Source organism: Phymastichus coffea, unplaced genomic scaffold, assembly GCF_024137745.1.
Source record: "Phymastichus coffea isolate CEN01 unplaced genomic scaffold, Cenicafe_Pcof_1.1 PCOF00070, whole genome shotgun sequence".
Taxonomy (NCBI): domain Eukaryota; kingdom Metazoa; phylum Arthropoda; class Insecta; order Hymenoptera; family Eulophidae; genus Phymastichus; species Phymastichus coffea.
This window is the reverse complement of record NW_026706881.1, coordinates 248,495-265,000: the sequence shown is the minus strand read 5'-3', so window position 1 is coordinate 265,000 and position 16,506 is coordinate 248,495. Positions and strand designations below refer to the sequence as shown.

At 43.2% G+C, this 16,506-nt stretch overlaps 2 protein-coding genes across 3 annotated transcripts in view; one reads left to right on the top strand and one right to left on the bottom strand.

Moving 5' to 3' along the window:
* LOC131667715 (segment polarity protein dishevelled homolog DVL-3) overlaps positions 1 to 3,407 on the bottom strand; it is a 13,470-nt gene extending 10,063 nt beyond the window's left edge. Inside the window, 3 exon segments of the mRNA XM_058941348.1 lie at positions 1 to 382; positions 453 to 522; positions 2,815 to 3,407. The exon segment at positions 1 to 382 is cut by the window's left edge and continues 51 nt beyond it. Coding sequence (XP_058797331.1) covers positions 1 to 382; positions 453 to 522; positions 2,815 to 2,975 — 613 coding nt within the window. The 5' untranslated portion in view covers positions 2,976 to 3,407.
* Positions 3,408 to 4,432: 1,025 nt separating this feature from the next.
* LOC131667723 (zinc finger protein 236-like) lies at positions 4,433 to 16,132 on the top strand. 2 transcript variants are annotated; one of them, XM_058941370.1, is made up of 21 exons: positions 4,433 to 4,874; positions 4,941 to 5,056; positions 5,121 to 5,456; positions 5,529 to 5,657; positions 5,829 to 5,993; positions 10,083 to 10,217; positions 10,615 to 10,761; positions 11,203 to 11,320; positions 11,406 to 11,856; positions 11,928 to 12,063; positions 12,135 to 12,274; positions 12,336 to 12,686; positions 12,776 to 13,010; positions 13,081 to 13,267; positions 13,460 to 13,572; positions 13,664 to 13,900; positions 13,989 to 14,350; positions 14,425 to 14,566; positions 14,642 to 14,903; positions 14,980 to 15,694; positions 15,775 to 16,132. In XM_058941370.1, exons 1-21 carry the CDS (start codon positions 4,802 to 4,804, stop codon positions 16,130 to 16,132), a joined length of 4,908 nt encoding a protein of 1,635 aa, XP_058797353.1. In that variant the 5' UTR covers positions 4,433 to 4,801. The 2 variants fall into 2 exon arrangements, with proteins under 2 accessions (XP_058797353.1, XP_058797354.1); XM_058941371.1 differs by lacking the exons at positions 4,433 to 4,874; positions 4,941 to 5,056; positions 5,121 to 5,456; positions 5,529 to 5,657; positions 5,829 to 5,993 and adding an exon at positions 9,254 to 9,580.
* Positions 16,133 to 16,506: the final 374 nt, after the last annotated feature.

Sequence of the window (16,506 nt, the reverse complement as noted above, 5' to 3'; positions counted from 1 at the left end):
TGGACGTAATCCGGCTACTAGCGTCGTCGTCCGACTCGAGGAACGTGGTGGTCTCGAGGTCAGAGCTCAGAATCGACGCGGACTCATAGCCGAGCGCCGAGCGATGCTTCGAGTGACCATTGATCCTCAAGCCATTGTACTTGTTGTACTTCTCGTACTTGTCACTGTGGTGCCTCGACGATTTGTGCAAGTGATGGCCCTGCCTGCTACTGATTATGCTCTCGGTCTCGGTCAGCGTGTCGTCGTGGGACAGCGGCAGTGGCGGTCGCGTCGTGTGGCCCGGCGTCACGTGAGTCTCGTGCTTCACTATCTCTTGATGCGGCACCGTGTCCGTGCACTGCGACGCACCGTCGGACACGTTGCTACCTTCGGCCGAGACCAGCTGCGCGGGTCGACGAAAACGAGATAGTTTTGGTGTTGCTTTTGTGCAAAGCGTAAAGAGCTTTTCTTACCCAAGACACCACTCGGCCATTAAAGCAGGGAAGATGAGCATCGTCGTCGATTATCTCTTCCTTGACGACGCTGCGAAAAAGAGAACAAGTCGAGGTTTAGCGGAGCACTGCGGCGCTCTTTGCGATATGCTGGATGTCGAGGAAATAGCTTGCGCGCATTGCACGTCCCTGCGACGGCGACCGTCGTCTAGTTAGTCCCGCACACCAATGGGAAGCGTGCGAAGCGCGGGGCCCGAGCTCGCCCATTGGATTTGCGTCGGCTAAAGGAGGAAACAACGCGTGCGCCCGAGAGAAAGCCCCAACAGCAAAAAAAAGTAGAGCACGCATTCTCCCTCTCTCGCGCGCACAAATCGTCGCGCAGCAGCACGGTCGGAGAGAAAAAAAAATTCGTCGTCGACACCCCCTTCGCGCTCGCTCCCCGAGGATGGGGGTGGCATTGATAAGAGGTTGGCGTGTTGCCCCTCGCTCCCTTGCCATGCAGGCCAACGCGTGTACGCGCGTGCGACAAAAAGAGCCGTGCTGTACGAGAGATTTTTCGCACTCATTAAAACATCGCATGCGGCAAAACTTTCTGAAAAACGCCCGCGAGATCAAAGCAGAAGGGAGAGGGAAGAGGGAAGAGGGAAGAGAGAGAGAGAGAGAGAGAGAGAGAGAGAGAGAGAGAGAGAGAGAGAGAGAGAAACAGACAGAGAGAAAAGTCGACAGCGAGAAAAAATCAAGAGGGAGAAGGGTGGCAGGCTTTCGAGGAGAGGTAAATGCTTATTTCGCGAAGAATTGATCGTCGCGCTATATACCCGCGAGTCTTGGCAGCCGCTCAGCCAACAAAGCCATGCACAGACTTTTTTCCTTCTCTCTCTCCTTTTTGGCTCCAGGCTGTCTCCTCCTCATATTCCCATGCGCGAGAGTATTGATTTGGGGGCTCGAAAATCAGTTGAGAAAATGAAACGAATTGTCTTTTGTTCAAAAGACTCTGAATAATACATAAGAGGGACGCTTTTTTTAACATAGACGTCATGCTTTTACTACGGGTTTTGCTTTACTTGACTAAAAACCTCGAGTGTACTCGCGCGACCGCAACTTTTCTTTTTTATACCGTTTGAAAGATTGTCTCCTCTTGTTTATTTTTTTTTCGCAATTCGAAATACATATAGAGAGGAGTGTTTTGTGCCGGAAGTCATTTGCAGATTGTTTTGTGCGCGATGACGGGGGGTGGGGAGACCGATGGAAACATTCGCATATCGCCGCTATTTATGCTAAACGATGCAAGCTTTTATCCTTGCAATAAATTCCAATTTGACATTGAATATTAAGGTGCGCGCTGCTCTAATGCTCTATACCGGTATTTTCTCTTTTTACGCGTGGCAAATTATAGACGACCGTATTTTCTCTTTTTTTTTTCGTTGAAAACGGGATTCATCTTTTTACGATGAGTCGTTCATGCAAATATTCCGTGACGAGCGTTAATTTGTGGAAATAGCATTTGTTCATAATAATATGGAAAATACAGGCAATAAAATCAGTTCTAATAAAATTGTAAATCTGTTGGACAATGCAACAATTTTAACGATCCTATAATACGCAACAATAAGGCTCACGATAACTTTGTAAATCGGAATAAATGCCAAGAAGGTTATCAACTACAAGCTTCTGCCATGGCAAAATAAGTGCGTATGCATACACAGGTGACATGAAAGAAGGTGCGAAAACGAGACATCGACACGGGTAAATGACACCGAAGAGGAAGAGAGAAGAGATAAATCCAATAGTCCGCAATTACAGTTAGATATGAGGTGCTACGATGACACCTAACTCTCTTCTCTCTCTTTTTCTCTCCTGTATTAATTATGCTATCAGACAGTCATACGCATTTAAAAAAACCGGCCGTACGCACACGTTTGATTTATTTACCGCGTAAAGTGGCGCTCCAAAGATGCTTTCGGAGCAGTCAGTATTTTCGTTACTTCGGAGTGGAGGAAATAGAGTTTAAACGACTGTGCTTAATCAAACCGAGTAATCTTCAACCTGAATAACGCTTTTTTTAATCCATGGCCTTTCAGAGGCAGCGTGCCGAGTTTCTCGTATTCGGAGCAGTCGCAGAAGGAAAAAAAAAGAAAAACGCAAGGCAACAAAGCGCTATCATCGTCTCGCATCGACGTCGCGAGCCAGAGCGGCAGCGGCGTATCAACAGAGAGAGAGAGAGAGAGAGAGAGAAAGAGAGAGAAAGAGTGAGAGAGAGAGAGAACAGAGTTAGAACTAGAACAGTAATTGAAACTCAACACGGTCGTCGTAATAAAAAAAACTATTTAATCGATATAGGGAATCTAAGGGGGCAAAACAGATAGGATAAAAAGCTACTACTCACCCGAAATCATCGTCCATGGACTTGAAGAAGTATTTGTAATTGGGCCTGTTGAGCACATTCTTGAAGTCGGCGAGAGTAACGCGTTCCGGCGAGATGTTGAGTTTGACGAGATAGGGCGTCTCCTCATCGTCGATGTGGTATATGATTTTCGTTTCTTCCATTCTGATCTTTCTTTCTCTCTCTTTCTCTCTCGCCGTCGAAACGGCACAAACACACTCTCCTTTTGCTCTTTCTCGCGCGCGCGCTCTCTCTCTCTCTTTCTCTCTCTCTATACTTTACTCGCCAATATGGCGTCGTCGTCGTCGTCTCTCGACCAACACTCTCATTTCTTTCTCTCTCTCCGTTGGTTAACCGTCGCGAGACTTGCCCTTGTTGCTACTCCTCATTGTTGAGCTTTACCTCTTGCACGCGCGCACGACACACTAAACTCAGCCTACCCGTTGGCCGAATAGGCGCGATGCAATCACACTCGCTCGTCGCTCTCTATCTCTTGTACATCTATCGGCTTGCGACGCGCACTCAAGCCGCCCGCGACGAGCTCCGCACCACCGCGAACACGACAAGCTGCCAAGCCTATCTGCTGCTACTGCTGCTACTCGCTCTTTCTCCGCGAGAGACTGCTGCTGCCGAGCGGAATATGGCGGCGAATGCGCGCACACACCACCCACACTTCTGTAATACAAACACAACCACCATTCCTCTCTCCCCGTACCTGAGCTGTTTTGTATGTGTATGTGCGTGTGATGAGTGAGAAGGGAGAGAAAACTTTTTATATATGTTATTTTTAAATTCAGTAATCTTGCGTTGCAGTTCAGAACAAAAGAGTTCATGCGATGTTAACGGCTTTTTACTGCCGCCACTACTGTGAATTCGATGTGAGCTTTACAATCGGCGCAGGATGTGCACCTGTCAAGGACCGCGCAGCAAGGATGTAATGTCTGCTCGGCGACGCCCTGTTTTGTTTTCTTAGGGGGATGGTGTGCAGTTGCTCTCTCTCTCTCTCTCTCTTTCACTCTTTCTCTCTTTCTCTCTTGCTCGCGCATGCAAGGAAATAATAGCGTGGTCTGAGAAATAGTGTGTTATATGCGTGCCAAGGTATTTTTGAGAAATGACAATGCTCTGCAAGTTATCTTTATCGGGTAGCGGCGAGATCGTGTTTATCCTCTATGCTTTTCTGGAAATTTCCGATATTCATGGTATTCTCACGCGATAAGAATAATTATCGAGAGAACAGAGATTTCATGTTCGTGAAAGAAAATCAAATTAATTCTAAGAGTGGATGGTTTCTGAGAGATGAAAAAATACAAATCACGATTTTGAAGTCGAACACTGCAAAAATGACATTCGAGTCATGTAAGCCGCAATAGTCGAAATGTCTCCGCGGGTGGACATTTAAAAATTAAAAAACAAACAAGCGCGCATGCGCTCGAAATTTTACTCCGAGATTTTAGTGAAGTAATTTGATATAATCTCCTTTTAGAATAAGAGAGTACAATTAGGTTTCTGTATTATCGGTCGAGTCGGCGGTCGACGAGGTACACTAGCAGATGACAGAGCTCCGCCATGTTCATTGTTGTTCTTTTGGTGCAGGCCATATATCGCGAAATAATTCCTTATTTGGAAATAGACAGTAGCCTGACTGCGCGTTTCGCTACCATAGCCGGGATGCGCTCTTACAAGTGCAACTTTGCCGTGTTGCCCTTTGACTTTGCCGCTTCTTTTTCAATTGTCTGATATATCTTTCTTTGCTTTTTTGCTGTGATTCAGGTTATTTTGTTGAACAAGTGTGGGTGGAATTGACGTGGTATTTATAATTAAACCTGGTGTATTGTTTCGTTGGAACGTCATGCACATTGTTTTTACGCACGGCTTTTTTTGTGTGATTGACAGAATGTCAATGATTATAAATTTATATTAATTGTGTTTTTTACAATTAGACATCAAATATCTATGAAACTAAAGAAAGAATATAGTGAATTTGTAAGATATGGATACTATAAAAATGAATTTGATGATACCAATGTCACCCAAACTTGTAAAAAATTTACTTGCAGCTCACCGTAAGTATTCCTTAATGTCACAATGCTAGAATAGGAACTGAAATTGTTAATTTATTTTATTTTTAGAACCTGCAAATACAAGCTTGCAACTGGCAAGTGCTCCAGTGATAATTGTACAAGAAGAACCTGAAAATTCTTCAAATTGGTATCAAGTTCCAAACAGCGATGTCCTTGTTAAAAATGTAAATATTTGTCTTATTGAGCTGTTCTCAATTAGTAGTTGTTTAACAAAATAATCTTTTATAGGTAAAATTAAATCTTCCTGTTAGACATGTTCAACAACCTTGCATGTCTCTTAGAAATATTAGAAACCTACACCCTTCAAATACGCACGTATCTAAGAAAAGTAGTGATCTGCAAGAATCATTAAGCAATATAGAAGTGTTAGAGGCTTTTTCCAATACAAAACTGATACAACCGAGTGCAACAAAAATTTTATCATCTGGAAAGACAGCTACTATACAAAAAATAATAGAATCACTCCCACAGGAAAATGAATCGGAAACTGTAGATGAATCTAAAAAGCCTCCTCATAAGAGAGGAGGAAAACCATCAAAAAATTGGAGAGACGCTATAAAAGATGTAATTTCAATCAGTCTTATTATTATAGAAATATTGTTTTTTGAAGGATAACACACCTTTTTTTTATTGCAGGCTCTTTACAAATGTGATATATGTGATGAAGAGTTCAAAAAACGGTACTTATATCAAAGGCATATGCACGAACATTCTCAAGAAAAACCTCACCATTGTCCTAAATGTTCTGCATCATTTAATGTGCCAGTAAATAATTATTTTTTAATTTAAAGATTTTTGCTTGACCATTTGATTGAGTATATTTATAAACTATAAAAAACAATTTTCAAAAATATTTTGATAAAACAATGAGCTAGTAATACTTGCAATTATTCGTGCTTTATCACTTTATAATATTATCATTTGGTAATTTTACAGATGAATTTTACATTACACATGGCAACACATAACATTGGCGAACCAAAATGTCCCATGTGCAATAAACGATTTGCCCGCATAGCTAGTCTTAAAGCGCACATGGTTATGCACGAGAAAGATGAGAATCTCTATTGTCCCGAGTGTGATGGTATTTTTGAAACGAAGGTAAAGAAATTTCAATTTTTGTTGTTTTTTCTACATATAATACCAAGGCGGTTGCAAAATTGTTTCTTTTCTATCTGGTTAAAAGACATTAACGATCTAATGACCATAGTGTCCAAGTTTAATTAAAACTAGATTGATTTGTTGGAAACGATAAGATTGCGTGTCCACAGTAGGATGTGAATGACCGACATACTTGCTGCGTGATCGCGTGATTCACGAGAGTAGAGTATTGCCGATTTGTAATTAATCGTACTGACGTAACGCTTTTGTAATATCAATTTATCTCAGCTTCATGTAGCACAGTTCCTTCACACGCATTCGCATTCGCTAAAGCAGACAACTGCACGTCGTCGTGTCAAAGTTGATTCGCATAAGAGTCGACGTTGTTTTACACACAGACTGATTAAATTCATCGTAGTCTTGCAAAAGTAATAATTAAGTCAGGCGATCGCAAGAAGAAGTCGTCACTGGTGTTGCAACGAAGCGCGCGGGGGAGTGCACAAGAGGCTGCGTCAGTTGTCCATAAAGGATTACAGTCGCGTGGGCGGCAAAGTGCGCGAGTTACGCAAGAGTCGAGTGCGTGCGCGCGCAAATTTGCGATTTTGAGCTTCCGCCGCGGCTGCTGAATTATAGCGTCTCAAGGACGAAAGCGCTTGCGCGAGAAAGCTTTTTCGCATGGATAAAACGTCCGTCGCTCGTCGCGCCAATTGAAAGACCCTTCTGCTCCTGTGTGTTTTCAGCGCGCATAAGTTAATGAGTCGTCCTGATTGAGATTTCAGCATTGTCAGCGCGAGCGCTGAATAATGACTATTTTTTCTTTTTTGTTTGGCCGTAAGAACCCTTTTTTATATGTATTTTTCCTTTTTTTCGTCGCCTGTGCAGTTGCAGCGCGCGTTTAATTGTGCTCTAGAGTTTGTAATTGCAAAGCGGAGAGGGGATAAATCGCACATGCGGTATTGTTGCGCCTACACCCGTTAAAAACCCGCCTCTTTTCGACACGTTCTTTTCTTTATTTTCGGAACGATCGACAGAATAAGAATACTAATGAAGACGCGGAGGCTTTTAAGAAAGGGAAGAAAGGGGATTTCCTGGGCGTACAACGCGCATTTTCTTTTCGCTATTATTTGTCGGCGAAACGTGGGAGCTTGGAAGGCGCAGACGACGCTTCACCAATAAAACAATGACGCGCTCCTCTTCTTTTTTTTCCTATTTATCCTTGACGCTCTTCGGTTCAGTTATATAGACACTAACACATTTGTTTCAGCGCGCGTTTCTGTAAACCTTTAATTGCCAATTATATCAATTCAATGCAAAATTGTTTTCGCTCGCTCTCTCTCTCTCTCTGTCTCTACTATGTTCATGCGCGTGCCTGTTTATCTGCGTTTGCCTGCATGTATCGACGAAAAATTAGAACTGAAGAACAGGAAAAAGAAGAAACGTCACTTTCTCGGAAAGCTCACAAAAACATCGTAACCAATCTAAATCCAAGTGGCTTATGCATAGTCTCGCCATCTGGCCCCATAAGTCAAGTCTAGGGTTCGAGAGAGCACCTCTCTCTCTCTCTCTCTCTCTCTCTCTCTCTCTCTCTCTCTCTCTCTCTCTCTCTCTCTCTCTCTCTCTCTCTCTCTCTCTTCTCACTGCTGCTATGCCGGCATACGTAATATCAGTAAGGCGCGAAGCGGCGTCGAACTCACATCTTCTAACAGCTGTGCGAAAGCGAGAGCAAAAGTGCATACCGCGCTTTTCGACACGTGCTACTGATATTTGATTACTTCCGCGAAGCCCATAGTTTCGCCAGCGAGTGAAATTTTACAGTCGGTGTGTTGCTTTCTTTGCGAGAGGTGAAGCTCAGCGAGCGCTCCACTTTGCATTTGATTTGAACATGAAAATAAGCTGCGTGGCGCTCGACTCAAGTGGTTCCTGGTCCGCGAGAACGGTCGGTTGCGCAAAAGCGCGAGTGGCTCGTCGAGACAGTTGAGGCCGTCGTGTCGCGTTTCAAGTCGCTTGCGTGCGCGCGCGCGCCTCGAGTGGCTCCTTGCTCGCGTTCGATCGGCAGCCACTGTGAAATACAGCGACCGTTCGATGAAAAGAGCTCGTGAGGCTTTTCGCGGGAGCGACGTTGGCCGATCGCTGGCTCGACTTTAATCTACTCGGGCTTGCAAGCCGACGCGCTGGGTCTTGGTTCGCGCTCGTGCACGCGTGCTCGCGCGCGGACGGTTAACGAAGCGATCGTTCTCGTTCCTTTTTCTCTCTTTCTCTCTCTCCTCTCTTCGGACTTTCGATTTTAGAATTCGACGGGGGAGAGCGTGTACGGCGATAAAAGCTCGCAACCATAATACACAGAAATAGACATCGGAGTGTAAACGTGCGCGCGCGCGCGCGCGCCTGTGTTTCCGAGTCCGAGGTTTTCGTGTACAGGGTGAACGAGCTTGTCGAACTCGATCTCCGTCCGTGATATGCGATAAAAAAAATCAGAACAAATTGTTTCGAGCGTCGTTCCTTTGTGACTGCACCAACTCTGCTGTACTATGCGGAACGCTATCTGTCGAAATACGCTTACATCAACAGTAGTCTGTCAAGCTGAAACTCCGAGATAAAGAAAGCTCACAAGCTAGAGGCAAGGGACCGTGCTAGCTATAATCGTTTGTCGATAATTTTTTTCCATTTTTTTTTTTCGCTTTCTTCTTTCGCCGATAGAAACGTCGCAGCTCGGCGAGATAACAAGGCGAGCGGAGTGCCTTGAAAGCCGCCACTAGAGCGTTTCCGGTCCTCGCAAAACTCTCACGCATTGCGATCGGCGTCGCGTCTTTGTAGGTCGCAGCTTCGCCTGGTCATAGCCCGCGGCCGATTCGGCGAGGCTTTCTCCGAGATTCTTTTCGATTGGCAGCCGCGGCGCGCCGATGAAACTGCGTCTCGATGCATCGAAAATTGCGAGAATTGAGATTGATGCGCCGGAATGCGGGACAGACGCTCGCTCTCGGTTTTGCGGCTCCGGCTGAAGCCTCGCGCTCGAGGCCGACGGCCACTTGGGCGCACGTGCGCCCGGCAATCAGTCGTCATCTGGAGGCGCGCGCGCGCGCGAACGTCGGCTAATTCCCGGCTTCCTCATCGGCGCGTCGCGGAAGCGCCGCGGTCGGTGCGCGAGAACGCGCGGCGCGCAACTGCAGTGCTGCCGCGAAGCCGAGCCGCCGGCCGGCAGCGCGAGAGAGGCGCATCCGCGGCCGGCCGAGATACGCCGAGGAGGCTTCCCGAGGCCGATAGGGGACACGCGCCCGCGCGGAGGCCAGTGAGTCGAGCGAGCACGCGTCGACAAAGCGCTCGGCCGCAGGCGCCGTCTCAACGACCAATGCAAAGTGCCAGCGCGACGCCGGGCCGGGCCGATCGCTCGAGACGTCAGTGTGCGCTCCGAGCTGGCGGGCCGTGCTGCTCGCCGGGCGTGCGCTCCACGAGGGACACTCGAGGCGACCGTCGCTGACGCAATGGACGAGAAGAAGGTCTTCCCCGGGGGCAGCGCCGAGTTCGCGCTGATGGCCATGTGCGCGAGGGCCTTCTACTTCGCGCTCGGCCTCAGCGCGCAATATCACCAGGTTCTCGCTTGCACGCTCTGCTTCATCCCGCTTCGCTTCTCGAGAGCAGCGATATCGCGCCAATTCGGGCTCGCGGTTCGGCACGACCGAGCGTCATAGGTCAGCGTCGGCGAGACAAAGAGGAGAGCCGGCGATTTCGTCAGCGCTGTCTCCTCGGGGTGACCCCGCCGCGCGCCGGCAGATAAGTCCCGTCCGCCGCGCGCTGCCTATTGCCTCTTCGCGGCGACTCGGACGGACGCCCCGGAGCTCGAGCGACGATGTCGCGAGAGATGTTTGTTGTCGAATGGTCGTCTCCGACGATAATTTCGTTACTTACAGCAGGTGCCGCTTCGTCTCTTGGCAAACGTCGACTTCTGGCCTCGCAATGGCTCCCGAATCGCCTTGGAAACGTCGCACAGGCGTCGATAATTACCGGCGCGTGCTTCAGATTTGCCAGCTGGCTGCTCGTGTAAGACCAACAACGATAAAGCTCGACTCACGAAGAAAAATCGTTTGTTTACAGTCGCAGTTGGAAGCCCACATGAAGCTGCACGATACGGAGAAGTGGCCGAGCGAGGATTTCCGCAAGTGCAAGCTTTGCCGCGCAAAGTTCACTCATCCGGCGCTCTACCGACAACACTTGCGCGACCATTATAAAGTGAGTAAAAACGTCACATCTGTGCCAAAGACAGTAAGCCCCTCTGTTGCTGATCGCACTTACCGCCGTGAATAAAAGTTTTGCTTGAGCCGCTTACGACATTCGGGCACATGATGACTGAGCAATCGCGATTGCTTCGCTCTCGTGAAAGGAGGAGCGTTTTGTAAAATAATAAACCTAATCGCCATACATCCGTGACAGTCGATAAGACAATTCCAGCTGCATCCGGCGCTCGACTTATCGTCTTGCGTCTCTCAGTCTCTTCTCTTCCTCTGTCGACGCGTGGATATTAATCGTCTCTCTCTCTCTCTCTCTCTCTCTCTCTCTCTCTCTCTCTCTCTCCTCCCTCCCCCCTCTCTCGTTCTCTCTCTCTCTCGTTCTCTTTGTATTCGCATAGGTGCAAACGAAGATTGAAAAGCTGACCAAACGAGGAGTCGTCAAGCAGAGGACCATCAATAGTTGTCGAATCTGCGAAAAGTCGTTCGAGAAACCAAGTCAGCTGGCACGACATTTGCGGGTCCACACCGGCGAGAAACCTTATAAGGTATTATTATCGTCTTCGTGCAACGTTGTCATGTTTCTTTACCTTTCAATTATTCGTAATTGACATCATTCGTTGACAAAATAAACGTAACTTTCACGTCGCTCTTTTCAAAACGGTTAAGCGAGTGCCATTCCCTCCGAGACACCGACGTTATTTTCTATTTTACTAGATATATATATATTTTTTTTTTATAACCAGATAACAAGATTCATAGCCTTATTATTTTTAAATGAAACGAGTTTCCCCGCGTTAAAGTTTCGGAGAGCACAAGAGGGTTCCAGGGCGCAATTATTTTTAGATTCCGTAGGATTCGAATGAAACGATGAAAACGTACGTTGCATTCCCGATCACTTTTAAAATTATTTCGCGGCGGTATGAGATTCATCTCGCTCAATCGGACTCCCGTGAAACGAACTCCAAGGAATTCTCGAATTATTGCAGTGCAATCTGTGCAATCGCAGCTTCACGCAGAAAGGCTCGCTGAAAATTCACATATGGCAGCACGAAGGCAACAGGCCGCACAGCTGCTCGTTCTGCCGCGCTAAGTTCAGTCAAAAAGGTAAAGCTGCTCGGGCCTGCGTGGAAGTAAAGCGAGCCCGTGGCCCGAATGCGAGCAGTCGCAATGATCAATTGATTGTCCGCAGGCAACCTGAATTCGCACATTTTGAGAACGCACGTGGTTCGCGAAGGCTCGACGGTTTATCGTTGCTCTCATTGCCCGTGTGTGTTCAAAACCCTTGGCAGTGTGAACGGGCACATCAATCGAGTTCACGGCAAGGACAGGCAGCCGCGCAAGGATGCCGAAAATCAGGAGCAGGAGGAAGGCCAGGCTGAAGAAAACGAAGAAGAACGTGACCACGAGATCCACGAGGTCATGAATCAGATCGCCGATCTTGAATCCTGCCTGCAGAATACGAGTCTTGCGAGGCGACCTGGCGAAGATGATATTGTTTGCGAGAATGGCAATCTGCAGAAGAAATTCAGTGCTACGACTGAAAGTGATGCTAATTTTCAGGAAGGCTTCGTCGTCACTGATGATAATGAAAAGACGGCGATGGTCACGGTTTTGGACGAGGCTTCTAGTGACATAGAACGGTGCGTACTCTTTTCGCACGATGATTGAAAATAAACCAATCCAGACGATTTCATAAATTTTTTGGTTTCAGCAAGTACGTTAAGTTAAAGCAGCGATATGTAAATAACTCTAGAGTCTACGAATGCTCCTACTGTGATAAAATATTCAAAAAGCCATCGGATCTTAGGAGGCATTTACGAATACACACAAGAGAAAAGCCCTTCAAAGTATGACACGATCCTCTATTTCAATTCATGTGCTTGCCGGGAAATTAAATAAAAATATACTGTCTTTTCAGTGCAACATTTGCAAACGAAGTTTTAGTTTGAAATCAACATTGGTGGCGCATGAGCGTGTACACAAAACGGAAGAAAGATTCAAGTGCCGAGTTTGTAATGCCACTTGGAGATCTCAAAGGCAACTCTTAGATCACGAGAAGTAAGCATTTTTTGAAAGAAGCTAGACAAGTTCGTTTAAATGATTTTTTGTCATATTGTAGATTACACACAGAAAATTACACGTGCGTCGTATGCAGTAAGACATTCACGAGTTTCAAAATGCTAAAAGATCATTCGGCAGATCACGAATTTACCAAACCAAAGAAACAAGTCAGTGAGGAAGTAAAAAATTTAGCTGGAAAAGTTCAATTAAAGGATCCACTTGAATTGAAGGTAGCGAGTAATGGTTTACTTCTAGCTGAGCCTAAATATCGAAACGACATTATCAACGGCAGAGGTAGGCCTCACAAATGTCCATCTTGTCCAGCTGCTTTCATGAAGCTCAGCCATCTGAAGCAGCATCACAGAAGGCACACGGGCGAGAGACCTTTTGAATGTTATTTGTGCAATAGGTCAGATTTTTTAAATTATATTAAAGCCTATCACGATTAATGATTTCAATTTTTGTTGAATTTATCTAATTATTTTTTTTCTTTTGCAGAAAATTTTCAACGACTAGTGCTCTCAATGCTCACGGTCGGATACATGATGCTACAAAACCTTTTGTTTGTCCAGTTTGCTCCATGAATTTCACAACTAACAGTAGTATGAAGAGACATTTAGTTACACATACGAACAAGCGACCTTATATGTGCCCATATTGTAATAAAACATTTAAGACGACTGTTAGTTGTAGAAAACACATTAAAGTTCATAAACTTGAAATAGCTGAGGAAGTATGTCAGGTTTCGAATTTTTATTATAACTATTTATTTCATATATCTACATAGCTTATTTTATATGCAGGAAGTTAAAAGACAAAAACACGGAGAAGAATCTTCTCTAAAAATTAATAATGGAGGTGTAACTCTTCAACCTCTTTTGATTGGGCCAAAGCATAACTTAAACTCTCAACTTGAAGCAACCACCAAAGAAAAAAGTCGGTCTTACATGTCTATTTTGCCAACTTCGCAAAATGTTGTAGCTATAGGGCGTAAGTTATTCAAATGATTTTTTAAGTTTTTTGTAGAGTTTAACTTTACAAGTGAAAATAGCTTAGTATTGAATTTGCTTTGATACTTAAATCACAATGAATAGAATGTCCATAACTCACTACGTAATTTCAGTGCTATGCGCATATTTATATTTAACCTGTTTTTCGACATTTTTAAATATATTTTTACAGAAAACCTACCCACAATAAACAACCCTAATCTAGGTGCAGATCAAAATTTTCCTGCCAACGAAACAAGCACAGTTACAATAGTTAATTATTCAAATGATCAAACTTTTACTCCTGTATGTAATATTACTGTGAAAATTATGTAACACTTTAATATTATCAAATATTTTATAAATATCTAATAAAATTTATATTTTTTTATCACAGGACAGCATAAAAACTTTACAAGACACGTTAAATCAACAATTACTTAATATTGACGTAAATCTGGAAGTAAAGGATAATAAAGTAATCGAAAATCAAGCTTCATTGGATACTCAAAATTCACCTATTTTGAGTATTATTTATAGCGATGGGAAGACTTATGAGTCTCAAATCAATACACCTGTAAGCAACTTCGTTCCTGAATTAAATACCTTTGATATTAATGAAATGACATTACAGGTATTTTTTTTTCTCTTAAATAAACACTATTTTTATTCAATAAAAAAAATCGGCATCCATTCTCTATTTAATATTTGTTATTCCACAGACATTAAAGAATGAAATAGAAATGAGAATTACTCCAGCAACTTCGACAAATATGACTAATATATTACCAAATTCTATTCAACGAAGTCCGACTTTATGCACAACTTCAATATCTGACAATAATAATCAAACAGTCAATATTTGTTCGACAAAAAGTAATCAGTCTCCAAAAAATCAAATTCTATTTGAAGATAGCAATCTTCAATGTCATATGTGCAACAAACGAGAGTTTACTGCAGACAGTTTGAAAGAACATTTAAAAACGCATCAGAGTAGCAGAGAATTCGAGTGTACGTATTGCCTTTCAAAATTTTGCTCAAATGGCGGTTTGAGCAGACATATGAAAATTCATGAAACTCCCGAGTAAGTTACTACCGTTAAATTTTTTTTTGTACTGTTTGATCTCAAAACTTATGTTTCATTTAATTTTCAAATAGAACGCATAAATGTTACGACTGCAATCAAGAATTCTCCACATCACGAGAATTAACTGTACATATTAAAGAGCACGTCAGGCAAGAATTGGAATTGAAAAACGCTATAGGTCCTAATGAAACTATAGATGTTGGATTAAAAGATGTAAGAGTGGCAAATATTATTTTACTTTCATTACTTCAAACTTTGTATAATACTTATATCTTGCTTGATTTCCAGATAAAACCAGAAAAAAAAAGCAATCAGTGTACGTATTGCTCGAAAATTTTTCGTAAACCGAGCGATCTTAAAAGACATATTAGAACACATACCGGTGAACGACCGTACAAATGTCCGTATTGCGATAAAAGCTTCGCCGTTAAATGTACGTTGGATTCTCACGTAAAAGTACACGACGGTGTAAAAAAATTTCATTGTTACGTATGCAGTAACGTGTTTGCAACAAAAGGCAGTCTTAAAGTTCATATGCGACTGCACACAGGTGAAATGAAGTTTTCCAGAGATTTGAAATTCTCTTCATATTAAATGTTGTTTTGAAACTTTCTTTCTTGTTTTAGGTGATAAACCATTTAAATGTGATATGTGCGATACGAGATTCCGTACTTCCGGACACCGGAAAGTCCATATGGCTTCCCACACACGTGAATCCGTCACATCAGTGCGTAAATCACCAAAGCAAAACCTAAACTCGCCAAATTCAACTATCGAGGTATCTCAAAAAAATGTATCGCCTCAAATGATAGTATCTCCTGAACTCTTGTCAAATCAATATCAAATTGACAATCAAACGATTGCCAACGATCAGAATCAATTCGATAACTTGACAATTGATCAAACTCTCAACACTATAACGTTGAATTCAGTTAATGACCAGATTACTTTCAATACTGATGGAGCAATATTAAACAACAGTTCGGGTCTTTTAAATCTGAATGATAACAATCAATTAGCTGCAAATTTACAGTACTTTTTGACGAACGGACTTGTTTCGGTGCGAATGGATGATTCTACAATTAACACTCAATTACCTGTGCCAATAGTCGACCTTATTCCTGAGGAATTTAGCGAGATTAATGCAAACGATGCCCAAAAACAAATTTCTGATTCACAAATTGTTATCGTGCCCGAAACTTTCAATTCAGATTCCGGGTTAACAAATGTTAACAATTTTGATTTGGAAAATTGTTTAGTTCTTCACTTAGACGATAATGGTGCTATGTCGTATCCCATCAAAGAGAATGTTAAAACTCCAAAACAGCCGAAAACGTCAAAGTAAGTAATACAGTGTATATGTATAATATAATTTGGTGAAAAATGTATTAACTAATGATTACTTATTATTACTTTTGTAGTATTACAATGAAACGTCAATGCGATATTTGTGGAAAAACGTTTTCTAAGCCATGTCAAGTCGAGCGGCACAAGCGCATTCATACAGGCGAACGACCCTTTAAATGTAAGCTCTGCGACAAATGTTTTGCTCAAAAGTCAACTCTAAAAATGCATCTGAAACACCACACTGGAGATCGTCCTTATCCTTGTCCGCAATGCGAACGTTCCTTCACTCAGAGTGGAAATTTACAAACTCATTTAAAACGCGTCCACAAGCTTGATTCTACGGACATCAAGCATTTGGCTAAACAACAGAATATTAATTATGATACGACTCTTGATTTTGTTGATTTTTCATTTGCGGATTTGTTGAAGTAATTAGAGAGAAGACAACTACGTACATAACTTTAGAACATTGTAACATACTGATATAGGCATAGAATCTATTTTTTACAATGTTTTCATTGCAAAACTATAAATTTTAATAGATCTGAATTGATCCAATAAAGAATTGGATCGGCTAATTTAATTAAAATCTAATAAAAGAATATTAATGATTACGTAATAACTGAAGACTGATATGCCGAACATATTGGGTTTAACGAATACCCAAGTGGTCAAGCATAGTTAATATTATTAGATAGCATAATTATCAAAATAAATTTTTTACTTACATATAGTTATGTTTATAAGTGAAATAGCTACTGACTTGTCTACGCGAAAATATATGTAATGCTGACAGCAACATCAGT